The following is a 22297-nucleotide window of genomic DNA, read 5'->3' on the forward strand; positions in this document are numbered from 1 at the left end:
ATGGGTCTGCTGAAGCATTCTTGGTGTCAGTCAAATACTCATAAGTAGCTTCTAAAAGTCCTGATGTCTGCTTTGGCATTGATTCCTGCCTTGGTCCCACCACCACTGACACCTGTTTCCCCCCTCCAGCCTACCCTTTCCCCCAGCTAGTGACAGTGGGTGGGTCTGGGAAGTCTCCCACCATTTAAATTTTCCCAGAATGCACTGGGGCACCCAACACTCAAGGGCATTGTGGGAAATTAAAATAGCAGGTGGCTTGCCAGACACCGTCGTCAGTAAGCCCTCTACTGTGGTGGGTCCCTGAAACCAGCAGCCTGGTCTTGTGCTGAGCTTAACCTTTGGGTTTAAGATGGAGGCTTGGAGCCGAGATAATTTAGCTAGTGAAATGCAACCCATGTCAAATATTGCATGTATCTTCTATTTTCATCACATTTATTCAACTTCATGGGAACTGAAAAACCTCTTGTTACAAGAAAGTGTTGAAAAGGGAGGCCCTTATGAACACCGAGGGCCAATTAGTAGGCACAATGCAATGTTTTCAGAGAAAGCAACAGTACAGTTTGAATAAGCAGCAGCAGACGGGCTCATTGTTACTGAGGTTGTTGCCAAGGGTGCTTTCTCTCATTAGGGCGCTTCAATCTTTATTTTGAGAAAATAATGAGAGAAACGGCAGATAAATTGGACGGGATCAGAGTTTAATAACCATAACACCAGCACTCTGACATATGCAGCAGGCAATATGGCCTTGGCTCTTGGCTTCTCTAAGGACCTGCAAACTTTACTGAAATAATTTGTTATTCATTTAATGCTTTGTTACATGTGCATTATGACTTTCTTTCCTAGAATTAAAAGCAGTGTGCAAGGGGTTCGCAAGTGGCCTCTACACAGGCACTGACCTGGCCCAGATCTGCATAGATCCTTATACTTTTCATATTCGGAACTGCTTTATACATTACAAAATTTCTACACAGAAGGCCCATCCATTAATTAATGGGCAGTCACATGTCAGATCATCACATGTAACAACATAGGCTCAAATATATAGCTCAGTCAATACAGCATGAGACTTTTAATCTCAGGATCGTGGGTTTGAGCCCCAAGTTGGGCAAAAAGATTCCTGCATTGCACAGGGCTGGACTAGATGACCCTCGTGGTCCCTTCCAGCACTACCATTCCATGATTCGATAGGATTTCCCCTGAATGCTCATAGGTTGTGCCTGCCTGTGGGATCTCAGCGTGTCTATAACTCACAGGGAAAGTGCCATGCATGCAATTGTTACAGATGATGATCGTCCTACAGAGTACATGTTATTTCCACCTAGCTGGCCACTGTGGGGAAAAACAGAATGCTGAACAGCTGACTGAAATGCTTGGGGAGGGTTCATAGTTCAGTAGAAGCCCCAGATCTGCTCTTGAGGGTTAGGGGAAACCCCAGAACAGATTAGGGACACGGTGAGGGGCATACAGTGAGAAGCCTGGGAGAGGAAGTCCCATTATGCAAGCAGGACAGGTTGCAGCCCATGGTTTTGCACGCAGATGTTCCCAAGTTCAGTCCTCTGACATCTCCAGTTAAAAAGATCAGGTCACAGGAGATGACAGAAAATAACTTTCTTTGGCTGAGACCCTGGACAGCTGCTTCTAGTCAGAGCAGACATTCCTGGTCTTGATGGACAAGCAATTTGGTATCTGGCAGCTTCCTGCAGTGAGTTGTTTTTGTTGTGTTTCATGCATTTTCTTATTATCATGTTCTGTTTCGACATCACTGTGAACCACTTTGGGCATGGTTTGCCCTGGGAAAGGCGGTATACACATAAACCAATAGGGCTGACTGTGTGATTGATATGCTGCTTTTCCAAGGGAAAAAACTGTGCTGGTGATGATAGTTTATGATGATGGTGATAATAATTAGATGGACCTTGGTCTATGAGCAATGTTTTATGAGAGAGGAGGCTGCTTTTGTTACTGCTGCTTCTAGGCACTTGGAGTTTTGCATAATAGTACTGTTGCCCTCTCTTCTTTGATCACAAGTAGAGATCAGGGGAGCCTTGTGGATGAAAGCAGCAAAGAACTTGCTCACAGCATCAGTATCTTAGGACAACGGGGCCTGAAGTCACTTCAGCCTATGATTTATTGGCACCTTCAATCAGGGACTGAAGTGGGTTGAAAAGCATGTTAGCAACACCTGGCAAGATCAAGACGAGCGCACATAGTCTCACTTCTTTTTCATCCCCAGGCAAGCTAACATAGTTAACAATGCCAGGTTGGGCAGAGTTCACGCTTCCATACAGAAGCCCAAAGCACTGCAAATGGCTCAAAATAAATAGCAAGAGAATAAATATGAGAGCGATTCTTGGCTGTATAGATTGCTCTGAGAAGTGGGAAGGAGGGAGAGAAGGCACATTCCTTTCCTATGCTACAAAGGAATTCTACAAAGGAACAGAAATGAAGCTCCGCTGAGCATTAATAACTTGAATGGGTTGCCAACATGATGCCCTTCAGCTGTGGTTAGACTCCAGCTCCCATCACTTCCAGCCAGTGGTCAGGGGGTGATGGGAGTTGTAGTCCACCAACATTTGGAAGGCACCATGTGGGCTACCTCTGCTTTAACTATCCTTCCATTCAAACTACAGCTTGCCCATCAGGCTTCCAAGGCTTCACTGCAAGTCTCAGGACAATTAAAGAGCTTGAATGCTCCTTTTATACTTCGTCCAAGTTTTGCTTCCAAGACCTCCCTCTTGTTCTTTTAAGATATTCCAAGTTCCCTTCTCCCTTGGGTTGGTCCCTAACCCATTTATGTCCACACTGTAGCACAGAATGATTAGTGACTTCCCTATTGCAAGGCTTGAATGTAAGAGGTAGCATGAAAGAGGTGTGTTTGAATGGGCCAGGGATTCATCCCCTTCATGCAGCGCTACTTCTCTTGTCTCGCAGCTCTGAGGATGTATACTGCTGTCCTTTTAAGTCATTTATCAGGACTTCCTGGCTTTCTCCACTCTTCTTCATGCAGTCCTCCACCATGTCTAAAATCTTCTGGAGCCGCCGGTCCAGTGCCTTCAAGTGAGGCTCCGCTAAGACTGGTGACAGGTGATCAGTAGCCAAGGACTCACGCATGACGTCACTCAAGCGATAAGGCTCCATAGCAAGCAGTTGGAGGCGCAAGAACGTTGACTTTTTTATACTGGATCCATCAACAGCAACAGGAAAAAATCAAGGAAGAGAAAGGACAATGTTTTTAAAAACCAAAACATGAGAAATGTCACACTGAGCATTTCCATTAGTACATGCACAGACTTGGGATATCAGAACCACATCAGAGGCAGGCGTGAGAGTGGGCAAGAAGTTATAGGGTCAGACTAATCACAAACATTATGGATTCTTGCCAGATAATTTCCTCCATATTTATCCCGAACCTGAAAGCAAGAGTATCATGCCACGAGTGTTCCAAGGTGGAGGAAGTGCTGAGTCCGTTTTCATATCTGATGAAATTTTTGCTCAGTTGTTGCCCTACATAAAAGGCTCCTTGTTTTAACCACAAGCGCTTGCATCTCCCTTTAGCTTCAGGAAGTGGTGGAAGTAGCTGAGTAGGCTTTCTCCAACTCAGAGTGTGGGCATTTCTGTTGGCTTCTGGCAGAAATGAGCCTGCATCCTCAATTGCACTGTGCTCCGGTGTATCTGCTGGGAACTAGCTTAGGTATGCATGCTTCAGATAGCTGAGATGAGAGCCACTTCACAGAACTGTAGGCTTGGGAGAGAGGTCATCAAGTCCAATGGCCAGCCCCTCATGACTAACCAGGAGTAGCCAATGTGGTGCCCTTCAGATGCTTTTGATTAATGACTAATGGTCAGGGATTATTGGAGCTGTAGTCCAAAACATATGGAAGGCTACCCCTGGCCTACACAATATGCCACCAGCAGAGCACAGTGGTGGACAAGGTGTATGGGCTTATGTAGAGGAGGCGAATGGCACACCCACACCCTTCCGTGCCACTACAATCTGACCAGGGGAAAATCCTTAACCTAAAAACTGAGATCAGTTTGGCCTACAGAACCAAAAAGATTACCCACCTCAAAATAATACTTCCTTAATTATACCCCCTCCAAAGACAGAGTATAAACAAGATGCGAGAAAAGAATCCTTACATGCAACATTGCTGAAGTGGAACCAGAATGGACATTTCATCATGGGAGTGTCTCCCGAACCTGAGAAGAACAAAAGGCACAGATGGTTTCTCTATTTTTGGGAGATGCTATTTTGGGAGTATTTATCTTGCTCAATAAATACTTCTTTTGATATTTAAAAGTCCAAATGTTGCAAGTGATGTTGCAAATCATGTAGATTAGGTGTGTTTGTGCAGTGCTGTATTCATGATCCTGTTGCAAAGTTTACTTTCCCTGCAGAATTAACATATTTTGGTAGATATTAGCATGGTGTAGAGCCGGAATGTGATCCACCAGATGTTGCTGGACTATTAAGAGGCATCATCCTTGAGCATCTGGCAACACTGGATGGGGCTGATGGGAGCTGGACTCCAACAATAGATGGAGAACTACAACTTTTCCATCCCTGTGTAGAAACAGTTTTGTACTTTCCAGCTGTCATTTGCTATATTCAGAGTATCTTAGGAAGGGACATTGGAAGAGAAGAGTAAATGGTATGGAATGGGGAAGTTGGAGGACAGCCAGACCAGTTAATGTCCCCCCTCCCACATATTGAACTGATATCAGTAAGTATCTATACAATTTGAAGGATTTTCCTTTCTTTCTGTTAAGGTATAGAGATTTTTGTTCCTTAAAAACAACAACCCAATTCTGAAAGTATCACAAACTACAAGGCCATCTTCTCCAAAGTGTGTCAATTTGGATGTCTGCACCATACATTTAAAGCTTGGGGACTTTAACAAGTCTTCTAAAAGACAAATATCTTTGGGTCAGCTGGAAAGAGCTTTTGATTACATCGCCGCCACATTAAAACTGAGTTGCATTTCTTCATCAGAATATGTGGCTCTGTCATTAACATCAGCCATCGAGCACTTTCCAACAGGTCAAGTCCAAGACATTTCACCAAGAACAAGATAACATCGCTCCCCAATTCCATATACAAAAGCTGACTGGGCTTGCAATCAAATATTGCATCAACACTGGCAACTGGGCAGCATCCTTTGCCACATCTGAGAGCCAGTGTGGTGTAGTGATTAGAGTTCTGGACTAGACTCTGGTTCAAATCTTCATTAGGCCATGGAGCCCAGTAGGTAATATTGGGCCAGTCATTGTTTCAGCCAAGCCTACCTCCTGGGGTTGGTTGGGTGATAAAATGGGGAGGAGGAAAGGCGGGATACAAACATCATAATAACGATATTCTGAAGACAACAGGTTAACTTGGAAGGTACAGTGAAGGCCATGTGGCATAGTTCAGCCCTCTAACATACTGCCACTTTCCCAGGGCTGCAGCACCTGCTGTCTGAGGCGGCTGCCTCACTTTGCCTTACAGTAGGACTGGCCCTGCCGGATATAGTCAAATAATGGTTTGCTAAGAGCAGTTCAGCATGAACCTGCCACAGGGCCACCTTATACTCTGGTTCTTGCCTGCTTTAGATCCTTGTCTTGTAAGTTCCTGATTTCAAAGTTCACTCCCAAAAAAACAGCTCATCTCAAGAAACAGCCTGAAGTAGGAATACTCTAGCCCTTTCTTCAAAATGCAGATCATTGTAGGACAGAGCTCAAAAGCTTCCCCTAGTCCCTCGCCCACACGGGGAAGCATGTTGCATTCTCACCCTCGGCCATTGTCCAGATGAAGGAAGAAAGTGTCATTCCCAAACTTGTCAAAGGTCTCATAGTGGTGGCGATCCATGTTTCCTACATATGGAGACAAGAATTATAGAAGAGGAGGCAGACAGCAAAAATCAGAGGAGGAAGAAGAGGAAGAAGGTATTAGAGAAGTCCACCCTGAGAGGATCTTGGGGCAGGATATAAATTCCAAGACCAAATGAAGAAGAAAAAACTGCAATTATCAGGCAATATCCTTATTCCATGCCGTTTTTCTAGAAAAAGAGGTACCAGAACTTGCCATAAACACCTCCCTCATTCTCTCCTCCCTCATTCTCTTAGATTAGCAATGGCACCCACCTGAGAGGTGCCAGAACTGAGTTCCGGCAAGTTCTGGCTGAAAAAAAGCCCTGTGTTTTATTCAGGCAAACTAGAAAGGCTCAAACAGCCTGAGGTCATCAAAACTCTTCATCTGATGCTAATTAAAAAGAGAGTGGCTTCCAGGGAACTCTGAGAATTGTAGTTCTGTGAGAAGACTAGTGTTCTAACAGCTCTCAGCACCCTTAACAAACTACAGTTCCCAGGATTCTTTGGGTGTAAGGCATGACTGTTTAGCCCAGTGGCCCTTACCTATGTTTAGGACCATAGAGGAAGCCTATTCCCTCCCACCCACCCCCGAACTCTTGAACTATCCTCAGCAGAGAGATAAAATAAATGAATAAATGAAATGCCCAGCTATTAATTAGTCAGTGGGTGCAACCTGAAAGCTGTTAGATAGGGCAGAAGTAATTATGAAGTATTAAGTGGAGCAGAAGCGATCTCAAGGACAGAAATAACAAATCAGCCTAAGTTACTGGCACCGATGACAAAAGGATGAAAGGAGGGGAATCCATCCAGTTTATGTAACTTTTTAAACCATAGCCAAATGGTGGGCAAATCAGGTGCAAACACCCCCCCTCCCAATAAAATGCAGTGAGTGGCACAGACTTAAGATGAACTGCCGCTGCTTTTGTCAAATTGAGGAAAGAGAAAGAATAGGGATGAGAACATTATAAGAGCCTATTTATTTATTTAATAAATATCCTGACTTTGCAGCACATTGTATATAGGGGGGGGGATGTTTAGAATATAAGGAATGTAGCTGATCAAGAACAGATGCCATGTGCTCTTTAATTCTGAAGTTCCCAACCTCTTTTCCACTGGGAAATCTAAGAAACTATTTTGTGCACCACAAAATACCCACTTCACAGGGGGGGGGGGGAATCTGGCAATGAACAATACACTAAATGGTGGTGGTGGCAGTAGTGGTGATTAATTAGTTCAAGTATTTATTTACCACTTTTCATTTTTTTAAAAATTACGAATTGGTTTGAAAGTAAATAAAATAAACCAATAAAAGACAAGAGAAGAAAAGCAGGCAACCAACCCCCTTCAATCTTTTTTTTTTAAAATATGGGAGGGTCAGCAGGCCCTGGCAGTCGCCAAGGACAGCGTCTGGGTGCATCATGTTGGTCACTTTATCCCAGCCCACCTCTGACTCCAGCAGCCCCACCCCACCCCTGCCCCATCCCCACATTGTTCAGGAAGACCCCTGACCCCCTAAGAGAGGCTTTTTGAGAAGGGCGGTGGCAGCTTTGGGGAGAAGGAGGAGACCAAAAGCTTTTCCTCCATTAACGTCATGATCCAAGCCCTTCCCTGGCTCACTGTGACTTGTTTTCGCTGACAAATAACCTGCTTCATCCAATGTGCGAAATTGGATGGGGGGGGGGGGAGGTGCAAGGATATGGTCCCATGAAATGAGGTACACCAGAGAATAAGGCGATGTCAAAAGACAGGTGAGAACTAAACAACGGGAAACACAACTCAATCTGCTTAGTGGGTTGTGTTCTAGTCACGTATATTAACACAATGCACAGCCAGAGATGCTTATTTCCAGGGAAGCTGGCTGGCAGGCAGATGTACGCAGACGGAGTTAATTTGTTTCTCAGGAACTCTCAGTGCTGCTGAGTTTCCATCGAGCCTAAGAATAAAATGCAATGAGGCAAAGTCTCTCTATTAAAGGCTGAGCTAAAGGACTGGAATGACACAAAGGAAAGGGTTGTAGCAGTCAGAAACTGGGAGACATAGGAAGCAGCTCAGACCTTTTGTCCATCTATCCCGGGATTGCCTGCTCTGAGGGGCATAAAGAAGGTCCCAGGTTCGAATCCTGCTGTGTCATGGTAGTACAGTGGTACCTCGGGTTAAGAACTTAATTCGTTCAGGAGGTCTGTTCTTAACCTGAAACTGTTCTTAACCTGAGGTACCACTTTAGCTAATGGAGCCTCCTGCCACCACTGCACAATTTCTGTTCTCATCCTGAGGTAAAGTTCTTAACTCGAGGTAATATTTCTCGGTTAGCGGAGTCTGTAACCTGAAGCGCCTGTAACCTGAAGCGTCTGTAACCCGAGGTACCACTGTACTGGGAGAGAGCCCTGTCTGAAATCTTGGAGAGCTGCAACCAATGGTTGGACTCTGTATAAAGAACCCTTCTGTGATCCTTTTTTTAAACTGCAGGTGCCAAGGGTTGAACTTGTGACCTTCTGCATGCAAAGCAGATGCTCTACTCCTAAGCTATGGTCCCGTCCCCAAATGCAGTGCAGCTCGCAGGAGGAAATGTACCCAAGCTCACCCATAAGGAAGTCAAGCACAGTCATGTCGATGAGGTTGAGGAGTCGGGATATATTGTCATAAGGTGCCGTCTGTCGTACCTCTGCGCAGTAATTATCATCTGATTCCCACCTTAGAACAGATAGTCATGAAAGGTTATCATTAGTTGCATATGGTGGGGAGAAACCTTTAACTGTCTCCACCCTTCCTTATAGCCTCTCTAGCTCCCCCAGGTCATCTCATCGTTTGTCAAGGTATCCATCACCCTGACAGGGCACAGATGCTAAGTGCGATTACATAAATTCTGTTCGAGCCTTTTCATGTACAGCTGCAGCTCTTTGAGACCACAAACAGCAGAGTCGGGGCCTCTTGAGTTGAATATGTAATGCAATTTTGTGGCACTGGCTTTTAGAGTCAGGTTGTGGAGCAGCAATGGCTCCGGAGCTTGAAACAAAAATAACTCAGGAGATGGTGTCCGACAGAAAACAGATCAGCATTTGTTCACCCCCGGCTAAGGGGGAGTTAATTCTTCCTGCTTGTACTGCTACTTTTTCAAACATTTACAATAAAGCAGTATAAAAAATAGTATTGTATTTATGAAATAAATGCATAAGAAATCTGTTGTTGTTGTTGTATTTGTACCCCAAATTTGTACGCATCTGACTGGGTTGCTCCAGCCACTCTGGGTGGCTCCAGCAACATAAAATCATAGAAATACCAGCATTTCATATTACCCCATGAGCACATTCATTTCAGGAATTCCTGCTACCCTTCCTGTATATTGACAGAGCCAACCAGCCCTGAATGAGCCTCTGAACCAGTCTGCTGGTTGGTTTACTTCACTACCACAGAGCACAGCTACATTGTGCACATAAGAACTAGTTAGAAGTGATGGAGAAAAGGCAAGCTAAGAAATGCTGAACAGATATGGGGAAGTGTGATGGTGTCACCTAAATTGGAGGGTTGGGGGAATGTAGATTCAGCACCCCATGCAGACTCGTCAATGTCTAGGGCAGCCCCAGTTTAGGGACATATATACATTGCTTCCTTGGTCTTCGGCTGTCCTGGCTCATCAATTTTCTCCTTTGGCTCTCTTCATCCAGAACATGCTTTTCACAATCTCCTTTTCAATACTGGTCCTCCCTCTGCACCTGAGCTTACTTACTGAGCTTTCTTGGTTTTGGAGTAAGAACGCCTCCAGGGGCTTCTCCACGAACGCCGGTCAGCCAGTTCTTTGTCCGGCAGGAGGGCTGCCATTGAGCCCTCAAGCTGGTCTGGTTTGCCACACAAAGCATGTTCCGTGGAGCAATAGTAGGAGCACACGCCAAAGAAGCAGACGTTGCCGGCTGGGTTGACCCACGCAAAATGGAGGAAAGCAAAAGTCAGGGAATACCAACAGCTCGTCAAACGTCCACCACATGTCTTGTGCATAGCTGTCAACTTACAGATTTGAAAATAAAGGACCAGCAGCCTCGAAAATAAGGGATCAGCAGCCAAAATAAGGGATCAACAATTACTTTGATAAAATACATATTTTGTTGCGTGCAAATGGCTTTAGATACCTATTAGGTCCATAAATTACCATATACCATATATTCAACACAAAAAAACAGCAACTATTTGTTGTTGACAAAGGACAGCTGGACATAGAAAGGGCCCCATTACCTTCAGTAGCTTATTTAAGGGACAGCAGCGGGACATGGCACTGGGATAAGGGACTGTCCCACCAAATAAGGGACGCTTGACAGCTATGGTCTTGTGGGTGCAAAGCAGCATAACAGGAGGGGAGAATAGCTTACATGGCTAGCACAGTCGGTCTACACCAAAGTTGAGGGACCTGTGGCCCTCTGGAGGTTGTTGGCCTCCTCCCCTTCATCTGTCCCAGCCAGCATGGCCAGTGATCAGGGATGATGGGAGCTGCTGTCCACCAACTTTTGGGGAGCAATAGGTTCCCCACACCTGTTCTACACAGTAGAGCTCATATTACAAAGGAGGGATAAACAGGGGACAGAGTGCTCACCTGGGGAGATGAAGAAAGTCTTAAACAGTTTACTGTCCGTTGTGATATCACGGATTTCTTTGGTTATATTCACCAAACGGCCAGAAACGGGGGGAATTCTTCGGAAATCCAGGATCCTCCCCAGAAATGAGCAAAATGGGAGAATGAAACAAATTCTGTTTGCAGCTGGACCAAATAAACACTCTAAACACAGACAACAAATCCTACACAAATGCTCGTTATCATAGAACATACAATCAGTTTGGAAAATAGCCCTGTCTTTTCTGCTTCGCACTAATACTTGTCTTGGACACTATCTTTAGTGTAAATTGCCTTGAGATGGTTGTTTAGAATTGATAAATCAATGATAATGATAATATTTGGCAGGAGTCTGCCGCACCCTGCAGGACAGGAGAGTGCACTGTGCTGGACTCACCTGTCGAGGTGAAAGGCTGCTATTTCTGCATTGTGTCGTTCAAAATCTGAGAAGTAAAAGAAATCTGCTGGAGTCTCCTGATCTCGGGTTTGCCTGGGGAGAGGGCAAGAAGAGATGGGGTGGGTTATCATGTTCACTGTTGAGTGTTGAACTGAAGACCACACATCTTTTGCAACTCATAGTCACTCTGCACACTGCATCCATCCCTTTTGTTGGGTTTTCATGGTGATTTGTGCTCAAATTTACATACATTATTCTGTTTTCAATACTGTTTGCACCTGCAATAGTTTCAGGGATGGACATACCACTCCGTTTCCAGTTGGTGCACGCCTGTAAGGTCCTGCTGAAATTCTGCAACCTTTTATACTATAAATGTTCCAGAGTAGCTTGTGTGTGTGTCCTGCTTTAGTTGCACTATAGGGTTCCTTCAGACAGCAGTAATGCAACAATGTAGTGGAAGCATCATGGAACAACTAATAATGTGGAATGGTCTGTGGTCAGCCCAATATAAACCCACCATTAATGCACTGTTATTGTGTCAGTATTGCAAGATACACCCACAAGGGGAAAAACCACCTGTCTGGAGAAGCCCTGAAATTTTAATCCTAGCTATGCAAACTAGGAGCGATTGAGGCAGAACTCTGACACAGAAGTCTATAGCCCATTTCAGTATAACAAACAGGAAGCCCTCATCCCACCCCCAATTGTTGCCCTGGTTTTGAAGCAAGTGAAACAATACACGTTATTCATCTGAAGGAGAGGAAAGGGATGTAAGACTACGAGGTCCTCCAGTCTAAAACAGCCTAACTGCATGACTGGCCAAGGCTGAAACAATATTGTTGTGGCCTTAAATGAAAAGGGAGAGGAGTCCATTGAGAACAACATAGCACAACATTTTACATCTTTCACCACCAGAGGCCGCACCTCTCCATCAGAAACAAGCCACAACATGGAGGGCTGAGTTCGCCATTTACTGCAGGAGCTAAAACTGATCCTAGGTGATCGATGGCTCTCTGCCATTTCCACAGTAACGGCCTAGGTTTATCTTATGCTGCATCATTGTTAGGATGTTGTTGAACGACGGTCTACAAATCCCATAATTAATTCTATAGAAACACCTGCTTTATGGTCCATCAAAACTGTTTGCTTTGACTATTAGCGAAGCGACTGTGGTGAGTGCCAATGGCAGGGAAAAACTGCACCCCTAACCCACCCCTAAGGCTGCAATATCCCATATTTTCAGGAGACAGTATTACAATGCTTCCATTGCTAGGTTAGGGCTATTGAAATCCCAGTTTGCTTAGAAATGTGGCGTTTGCTTAGAAATGTTTGCTTAGAAAAGGCCATTAAGTCCAGAGTCTAAACTTGTGCCATTGATGAAGAATCTGGGCAATGATGAAGGGAAAGCATCCGTTTCAGCCAACAATACTTGGCAGTGTGCAGTGATGTTATATTATTGTGTTTGCAAACCGCCTTGGGATCCTCAGATGAAGGGTGGTGCAGTGGTACCTCAGGTTACATACGCTTCAGGTTACAGACTCCGCTAACCCAGAAATAGTACTTCGGCTTAAGAACTTTGCTTCAGGATGAGAACAGAAATCACATGGTGGCGGCGCAGTGGCAGTGGGAGGCCCCATTAGCTAAAGTGGTACCTCAGGTTAAGAACAGTTTCAGGTTAAGAACGGACCTCCAGAACGAATTAAGTTCTTAACCCGAGGTACCACTGTATAGGAATTAAATAAATAAAGAGTGTGAGGCGGCAGAGATGGTTCTCCAGGGATGTGGTAATCAAAGGAGGAGCCTTCACTACAGTTGCTCCAGAGATTTATGTCCAAACACAGCCTTGCTTTTAGCTCTGTTTGGAGAACTGGCATGAAGGGGTCCCCCTCACCCTCTTGCTACACAGAGGCTGCCTGGTAACTAATTAACTCAAAGTTTGGAAGGTTCCAAGCACAATCTGTTTTCCAGGTGGAGTCCATTGACAGGTTATTGCCTTGCATGAAAAAGAACATGGACCCAGGATATTGGTACGGGGCCTCTAAAAGCATTGCTGGCCTTCGTTACTCACTTCATGGGCTTGAAGAGGGCTTGTCCATGGTTGGGGAAGGTCATGATCAGCTTCAGTTGTGTCCCTCCAGGCTTTTGAACTGAAATTATGTTAAGAAGAAACAAGGCTCAAGTCGCCACCTTTCCCAGTTTTGAGAATGAGGACGAAACAACCTGGCATTTAAATATTAACAGAGTCCGCTCTGGTGCTTAGCACTGAGGCAGAACATTCCAGAAAACAGCTCATTCCCCTTCCCACAAGACTCTTATCAGGATGGTTTAACAGGCCGGGTGTCAAACTGAGAGGGAGAAAAAAAGTGAAGATTGAAAGGGGGGGCACAAGGTAAACAGGCAGGGTGAAGTGAGAAGAAAGCAAGTATGAGCGGTCAAGGGACCCGAATGTGGCGCAGAATACCTGAGCTGACAATTGGCTGCATGGCCAAATCTTCCATCGTGGCAAGGCGAGCAGGGTCATGGCGGGCATACAGTTCATAGCGATTGATGCCAGTGTAGAACTGGAGCCAGGCAGGGTTGGCATCGTGTTTTGGAAGCTTCGCATGTGCCTTATTGCTGCTCGCCCTGCAGATCCAATACCCACACACACAATACACAAAAACGATTGCATATATTATCATAGGCTAGTGAGCTCCAGAAGGTAACAGAAATCTGGCAACTGAGAAGCAAGAGGGAATGATCTCACGCTGGAACAAAAATTTCTTATGCATCTTCTTTTGCAATTCTCCATTAATGAATGCGAGAATAGAATTATCAGGTCCCCGTCCCCCCACAGCACTAGAATGAACAGCATGCTTATTCAGGGGTATCACGAGGTTTGCAAATGTACACACACAAAAACCCTTTAGGAAAAAGAGCCCAGGGTGGAGGAGGGAGAAAAGCAGGCCAATGAGGACCGAGTATACTGGCTGGCTGTTGTGAGGAGAGGGGATGGAAAGGAGGCCTTCGCATGCTTTAATTGGAAGGCATGGCCTGTCTTAAAATGTTGCAAAGAAGCTTGAGCCCCCATGTATATCTAGCTGTGCATATTGAACGGCAGGCCAACATTCTGAGCCCAGCTGCCTTGAGAGATCAGAAAATGGCAACAAAGTGCTGGCAGCGGCATGTGCTCTGTGGTGGAATTTGTTTTCTCCATATCTAAGAGCAATATCTCAGCCTAAGACCCTGAAGAGCCACAGTCATCAAGGGTGGACAGGATGGCCTGCTGGTCTAACTCAATATAAAACAACATGTATCCCTATATTAAGTAGTAACAGAGAATCTCAGAGACTAACATATTTATTATGGCATATGCTTTGGTGGATAGGGACGCGGGTGGCGCTGTGGGTTAAACCACAGAGCCTAGGACTTGCCGATCAGAAGGTCGGCGGTTCGAATCCCCGCGACGGGGTGAGCTCCCGTTGCTCGGTCCCTGCTCCTGCCTACCTAGCAGTTCTAAAGCACGTCAAAGTGCAAGTAGATAAATAGGTACCGCTCCAGTGGGAAGGTAAACAGTGTTTTCGTGTGCTGCTCTGGTTTGCCAGAAGCGGCTTAGTCATGCTGGCCACGACCCGGAAGCTGTACACCGGCTCCCTCGGCCAATAAAGCAAGATGAGCACCGCAACCCCAGAGTTGGCCACGACTGGACCTAATGGTCAGTGGTCCCTTTACCTTTACCTTTATGCTTTGGTGGACTCAAGCCCACTTTGTCAGATATGATGAAGTGGGTTTGACTCCATGAATGCCATCCCTGCAGAGGATGTATACCAAATTGCATGGGCCACCCAGATGTCCCTATGAAAAAAACCCCCCAAGAGCCTCTCACCGTTCATTGCTACTTCTCACAAACATCTTCACCTTCGGTCTGGTAGCAAACAGCTTGTCTTTCTTCATAACTTTTGGGATTGGAATCCTGTAGAGTGGATGGTCGAAAAGCGCAGCCAGTTTGGACCTGCCTGTCCATGTTGGTTTTTCTTCTGCTTCTTTCGGCTCGAAGATGTGGCTTTGGAGGGGGATGTTGCCCCTGCTACCTCCAAGCGGTACGCCTTCTGGTGAGTAAACACCTTTCTCCAGGGAGCTGTTGCTACCACTGAAGTCCTGGAGAATCCTCAGGTTTAACTTATTCTGGGCTGATAACACGGGACTAGGTTGATCTTCTCCTTTGTGGGTACATCCACAAGAATCAAGGCCGGCGGAGAGCGTCAGATCCAACACCATGTGTACCAGGAGAGCCAAAAGGAGCAGAAAACAGAGAATGACTTTAAATTTCCTTTGGAACAGAGAAGGCAGGTGGTGCATCATCCTTATGAAGTCCTGGATGCCAGTAGCACAAAATGTATGACAAAGGTCCACGTGTCAGTAAAAAAATAATAATCCGCAATTTGATCCCCACTCGAAAGGATGTAAAGGATGTTGTCTAAGGTTTATTTTGAGCTTTGGGAATCCAAAGGAAAAAGTAGACGTGTTTTTTTTTAAAGCAAAATATTACTTATAAAAAACAAAACCTCTTCACTTATGCTATGATAATCCTTCCCAAGGCAAAATAAATGAATAATTCTGGGTCTTGTATAAGGTGGCTTCTGCTAGGAATCATTCTGCTCACATAGAAGTCCTCAGCAGGAAAAGGGCAAAAAAGGAGGTTGCAGATGAATTTAATGATGTTGATAAGGGAAGAGCAAGTGGTGCCAAGGTTAACATGAACTAGTTAAACTCCAGATTGATAGCAGCAGATTGGTCAATGCCACAAATCTCTTCGAATTATGTTATTGCATCACAAACTCTTGTGGAACCCCATCGTCCCAGCAGGCTCACATATTGATTCCCTCCTTTCACCTATAAACACTGTCAGCTAGCCACCTACATAATTCATATGACTTCTTCCTTCATCCATTTTTAAAAGTTCGAGCTTCACTGAAAAGCTGCAGTGGCTCAACAACTGTCCACAAAAGAAAAGAAGAATTAAAACAAGTTTCTAGGATTCTCAGGCGCAATAGAGGCACTGCCCGCTCCTTCCATATTCATTGTGTGGGGGTTTGTGAAGGGAAATCAGATTTTTTGAGGGAATTGGCATAAAAGCCATGTGTTTTATGGAGCTCATGAAAATATTGATATGTGGCACCTAGATCTGAGCCCTTAGTTCCCCCTTTCCTCAAAGCACTCCATACATTAAGTGCATTATTTTATAAATACTGCTAAGTCAAATAAGTTCAAAGAATAACACCCCCACCCTTCAAAAAAACAAAATTCAAGCTATTCCTTTATTAAGCCAACCATTATGATGGAAAATAACGTGCAATGCTTTGAGTTCTCCATAACTCTTCAACGGGCTAGATGGTAAACAGAGGGGGGAGAGAAAAAGTTGGCTGATGAAAGTTGTGGTGTCTGCATCTGGTCACAGAAATGTGAGAGAAGGCAGCACACATTCACATGAGCCTCTATTAGGTGCTATCCAGGTTTCAGGTTGCATAGCACCTGATAAATGCACCAGATGCAGGCTCCAAGACCATTTACATACCAGGGAGAACTCACAAGCTAGTACACCATTTTGGTTGATCTAATAAAGGTATTGTCCTAATGCAGATTTTGGATTTTCGTTGCTGTTCTTGGGCCAAACACACCTACATTCTCTCTCTCTCTTTTTAGTAAAATTATCTCTTGCTCTTCCTGCACAGTGACTTAGGTGGGGTTCTCTCATTTTATCTTTGAAATAAGCTTTGTAAAATACAAGGCTTCTCCAGATGATCTATTCATTCAGAATTCATCCTGATTTGCACAAAGCTTACACAGGGGTTAGTCTATGTGTGGCTTTTATGGAGCATTCAGCCCAATTTGCCCTCAGGATGTTAACACATCTTCTTGTCAACCACCCATCCATTCCGCACTTTTCTTTTTCTTTTTTTTAATACATTTTTATTAAGGTTTTGCATAAACAGATATACATCAAAAGGAAAAATACACAAAAGGTCATAACAATATGGGTACATAGGCTAACATTTCCTTTCTCCCAACTATATATAAAAAAGAATAAAGTAAAATGAAATCGTCAAAAAGGAAAAAAAGAAAGAAGAAAAAAAAAGAAAAAGAAAAAAGAGGGGGAAAAAACAAGGAGAAAAAAAAAACAAAAACCCCACAATGTTTTGGGCTCAACCGAGCCCTAGACTCCCTTCCACCCTTTTGGTAAGTATCAAATATTTTCCTCTGTTACGTACTTGATTTTTAATCTTTAAGTCTTAAATTCACTCGCTGATAGAATTGTTCTAACCCCGCCAGTTCACTTTATGAATTTGTTCCAATATAATTCCAATATTTACTCCAATTTTTCTGGAATTTCTGTTCATCTTGATCTCGTATTCTGCCTGTTAGTCTATCAAGTTCAGCATAGTTTACCATTTTAATCTGCCAATCATTTATGCTGGGAATGGTTTCCACGTTCCAGTATTGTGCCCACATAATTCTTGCTGCCGTGGTGGCATAAAGAAATATCGTCCTGTCTTCTTTTTTGATTTCTTTACCCATCATTCCCAGCAAAAAGGCTTCAGGTCTTTTGGGAAAGGTATATTTAAATATTTTTTTGAGCTCATTGTAGATTGATTCCCAAAAGCCTTTCGTCTTTTTACATGTCCACCACATATGGTAGAGGTCACCCTCCACCTCACCACATTTCCAGCATTTCTTATCCTTTAATCTATACATTTTGGCCAATTTCACCGGTGTATGGTACCATCTGTATAGCATCTTCCAAACATTCTCTCTCAGTGTCATACAGGCCGTAAACTTTATATTGCTATTCCACAATTCCGACCACCTTTCAAAGTCAATATTATAGCCAAAGTCAATTGCCCATTTAATCATCACCTCCTTCACCTCCTCGTCTTTTGTATGCCACTCTAGTAACATATCATAGATTCTGGACAATATTTTGTTTTTACCTTCTATTATCTCTATGTTAAATTTCGATTTTTTATCTTCAAAACCTAGGTTCTTTTTGTCCTCTTTTAACAAATCATTCACCTGGTGATATTGCAACCACTGCTGTTAATAAAGTGGTATGATACTCCTTGAAATAGCTATGTGGTGCAGATGGGGCCTTTTCATAGAATCATAGAATCATAGAGTTGGAAGAGACCACAAGGGCCATCGAGTCCAACCCCCTGCCAAGCAGGAAACACCATCAGAGCACTCCTGACACCATCAGAGCACTCCTTTTGTCTTAGCAATTTTTACTAGGACACTGAGGGGGGAGATGTGACCATGCTCATACTCTCTGAAAATACACAGCCACTTCCTCACCAGCATACCATTCACAACACGCAGCCGCGCATTTGCTATGGCACATTCACTTTGTCTCACACACAGAGAACAAATACTGTGAGCTGCGAAGAGAACGACGAGCTCTCGGCTTACTTATGTCCCATGGTGCGGCGGTTGCCTAGTAACTGTCTCCAGCTAACACTTTCAGTCGCCCCAGATTCTGACAACACCATATTTCTCCCCCCCCCCTTTCCCCTTGCATTGCAGTAATACTGAGGCGAGGACAAGCCAAATAAGTTCTATAGCTCCCTTGAGGAGGAGAAATAGGCTCTTGCTTGTGCTAATGTGCGAGGCTTTCCGGTCAAAAGGGCTGACCTAAAACCCTGCTTGAAGGACTGTGCTGTCTAAAAATGATGACTGATGAAGGTGGCAGAGAGCCTTTTAAGGCAGGGGTGGGGTGCATGGGGCCCTCCAGATGTTGCAACGTCAGCTTCCATCAGCCCCAACCAGCATTGCTGACAGGTCCAGTGAGATCTGGAGATTCAAAAGCCCCCCACCCCCCTTTCAAGGGCTCTTTGTCAAACCCAAGTGGCTCAGGTGATCTTAGCACATTATGTGCTGGCCCAGTAAAGTAACCTACTGTCAAGAAAAACTCTCTCTCTCTCTCTCTCTCTCTCTCTCTCTCTCTCTGTGTGTGTGTGTGTGTGTGTGTGGTGCCAGGCCCAAGTCTTGACTGGAAGCTGCATCCTTGTCTCTAGTTCTCAATCTATGATCCTTGGTTCTGTCAGTAGGACAGCTCTCTGCATGAGCTCAAATACACACATTATTATAGCCCAGGTTTCAAGGGAAGAGGGCATGGAGGTCTAGTACTGAAAACTGGTGCTGAGGTGGGCAGTTAAACCTTGCCTCACATTAAATGCTGAAGGAAGTGAGACATTCATCCCCAAACATGTTGCCACTGGAACATGCTTGATGAGCTGATACAGGCCGCTGTTATCCCATACAAGTGATTAAACCAAGATTTGGGGGAAGGCCAGCCCTGGGCCAGACATTCAGTTTGGGTGGTGGTGGTGTTTTTGGCCAAAACAAGCTCAAGAACCACCCAGCCCTCATTTTCAGGCCTCTTGTGCAAATTGTGTTCAAACACTAACATCTGAAACTATCTGCATATAACTGAACTGAGAAACCAACAACATATGTATGCAGTGGGACAGTGCTTCTGGACAAACAACATATGAACCGGGCATCAAAAGTATTACAAATACAGTATAATAAGTTCTTAACATTGCTAATAAAGCATAGCAACACATTAACTTCTCAAGTAGCTATGAACCAAAGACTCTTCCCATCTGCTAGCTATGTTTTCACACTTCTGGTGTGATGTAAAAACAGGGGAGGGGGGGATGTGCAAGGTTTAAATGGGCACATAGTCATGCTTGTGCATTTTAAACAATGCAAGTTATTTTTCAAATGTTACACTTAAGCTCGGAAAGAAGAGAGGCAACCTGCTTGAAGAACTACCACTGACTTTTTGTTTCTTTAAACAAAGCACATTTGGTGGCTTATGTGAAAGAGCCTACAGATCTTGGATTGTTTTCACATGGGGCACTCACATTACAAAGTCTCTGCGAGCCTTTCTCCAACTTTGTGTCACATGTAAATGCTATTTATACAGAAGAGAAATTGAAAGTATCACTTGGTGCAGACATGTTTAGGACAATTTTGTGCACAAAATGAATCAGGCCTTGCGTGACGATGTCTGAGAGACAGACAGGCAATCTGTAGTTTTTCCTTGCTGTTACAATTTTACTGTAATTTGAGAGTTTGTTACACTTGTCCTGCGCTCTCATTTTGAATCACTTTGGGGTCTCTTATATTCTTTATAGACAAATTAAAACAATCACTGTTTCTCTATATGAGGGTAGGGAACCTTCAGCATGGGTTCCAATTTGGCCTGTGAAGCCATTTTGGGGGACTTGACTGCATCACTGAATCCTGGAGAGCTGAGCTGAAGTCACCACCTATCAGCTGATGAGCAGAGTTCAACCCTCCTGCACCGGCTGTGCAACCAAGTTCCAGCAGCCAGTTCCTGCAGATAGCTGCTTTGCAAGTCCTGTGCATGGTGCTTTGCTGAGCCCAGGGCTGGCAAAAACCCAAGTGCCAGAAAACTAGCTGGCTGCCAGGTGCCTGGAAAACATTGTGCAAAGGACTTTGACAAGTGGGTGTCACAAGGCATCTGTCAATGATCTGGTGTTATAATGATGCCACATGACTGACAGGTGGGTTGAATGGTGTGGTCTACCCCCTATGTCATACAGCCAGACCCGAGGGGAGCTGCCAGCTATCTTCTCCTTACTTCACATAATAATAATAATAATAATAATAATAATAATAGAACAGGTGTGTGTGTAATGAGATCCCATGTAGTTGATAGGTTCATGATTGCCTTCAAATGTTAGTCTGATGGCCCAATGATCCATCTTGGAAGAGAGTGGTTTTGTGCGACAGAAGGAAAAACTAAGCAGGGATGAATCTTGCCACCCTCTGGCTTTGCGTCACTTCATTGCTGGCAATATAAACTGGAAGATTTTTCGTCGTTGGGTTTGAGTCTTGCAGTGAAATGAAATTTTCAAAGCCAGCCCTTCACACCAGGCAATCTGTCAATGTGCTTTGTTGCCATGACACCACTGCAGAGCAACACTCAAAATTCTCACCTCTTATTCCTTGATGACAATGCATTAGTCACATTGTTGCAGTTGCACAGTCACTCCTATTGCTACCCTTGGATACATGGTGTATAGCTCAGTGACAGAACATCATGTTCCCATGGCTCCTTCAGTAGGAAAGCAAGTCACGGTGGTTCGCAGCTTAAAAATGCCATGCTAGAGCATTGGGGCCTAGCACTCAAAAGACATGGGTGTTTTACAGCAGTAAATATTACCCTCCAGTTGATCACTCCCACATCTATGACTCACTGTAAACAGAGGGGATAAAAAGCACCACCGTACGATATAACTCTTGTTATGCCCAATTAAGGAGAAATACATGTTAGATTTTGCAATAATGAAATTGTAGAGCTACTGCATAACAGCACTGTCAAATTTTCGGAATGAAGGCATTGATTATGTGTAACACAGAGGAGGTTTTATGAAGGTAAAGCACACTGAACTGTACTCCTGTTACCAAGGAAAAGAGAGAAAAAAATCCCTCTTTTGCTGGAGTTCTGTAGCAGGGAGTTCAGACCAAAGAGCTGGTGATTGGCTAAATTAGGCTGGCCTTGCTTGCTTAATACAGGTCACAGCTACAGCCACATGACCACTGGATACTGATAAGAGACAGGCAAAGCAGCCAACAGATTGTTTGCTGAGATAAGCCCCCACGTTAGCAGTTTGATTTCTGTAGGTCAGCCTGACACTTGGTTGGGTCATCAAGACCAACATATGAGTGTGCGTGTGTTCTTGTTCAAATATGGACATTGTACTTATTTCTGTAATGTTATTAGAGAAACTATATCAATATGCATAGAATCTCATGCCCCATGTTTGCAAGAGAGATAATTATATACCTTCTGCAATGCCACATTCTATCATCGAAGAATGATGTTCTCTCTCATATGCCCATGTAAATCTATGAAAAAGATCAGATGGCCTATTAAAATTAATGCTAAGTACTAAGAAACAAGTTGATGAGTGAGGAAATATTAATGTGTTTCCGGGGTGGGGGTAGGGACTAGAGTCCCACTGATTTTAGTGGGATAATTCAATGGCAAGCCATCAGTGAATTATCCCTTAAGGAAGCTTTCAGGTGCACATTCCCATGGTGATGTCATATTGAATACTATGCATGTTTATCATACAGATATTTTGCCAGATGTATATCAATGCAAGAGTTGGGAAGTCCCTTGTTGTATGGCAAGATCAAGATCATCTATGCAGTAATCCCTCACTATATAAGCAGGGCCATGGTGGACCAAAAGTAGATTCTAGCTATATTGCAAATATCAGCACAGTACTCAGGTAAGTCATATATCATAGGAAGAGGCAAACATGTGATTCCTGGATATGGTTTAGGGTTAAAAAGTTTTTTTAAAAATAAATTGTGCTATGTTATTTTAAACTTTCTTGTTAGCTGCCCTGATCTCTGTTGAGGAAAGGCAAGATACA

General features: G+C 44.1%; 1 protein-coding gene across 1 annotated transcript; it reads right to left on the reverse strand.

The window, feature by feature from the left end:
* Nucleotides 1-674: 674 nt before the first annotated feature.
* Nucleotides 675-21718, reverse strand: LOC307226107 (extracellular serine/threonine protein kinase FAM20C-like). The gene is made up of 11 exons (XM_079994577.1): nt 21700-21718; nt 14710-15819; nt 13306-13469; nt 12913-12991; nt 10845-10937; nt 10430-10545; nt 9575-9755; nt 8432-8541; nt 5772-5853; nt 4141-4200; nt 675-3178 (listed from the first exon to the last, which is right to left on the reverse strand). The coding sequence occupies exons 2-11, from the start codon at nt 15183-15185 to the stop codon at nt 2902-2904; spliced, it is 1638 nt and encodes a 545-aa protein (XP_079850703.1). The 5' UTR covers nt 15186-15819; nt 21700-21718; the 3' UTR covers nt 675-2901.
* Nucleotides 21719-22297: the final 579 nt, after the last annotated feature.

Source organism: Podarcis cretensis (genome assembly GCF_951804945.1).
Source record: "Podarcis cretensis genome assembly, chromosome: 10".
Taxonomy (NCBI): Eukaryota; Metazoa; Chordata; class Lepidosauria; order Squamata; family Lacertidae; genus Podarcis; species Podarcis cretensis.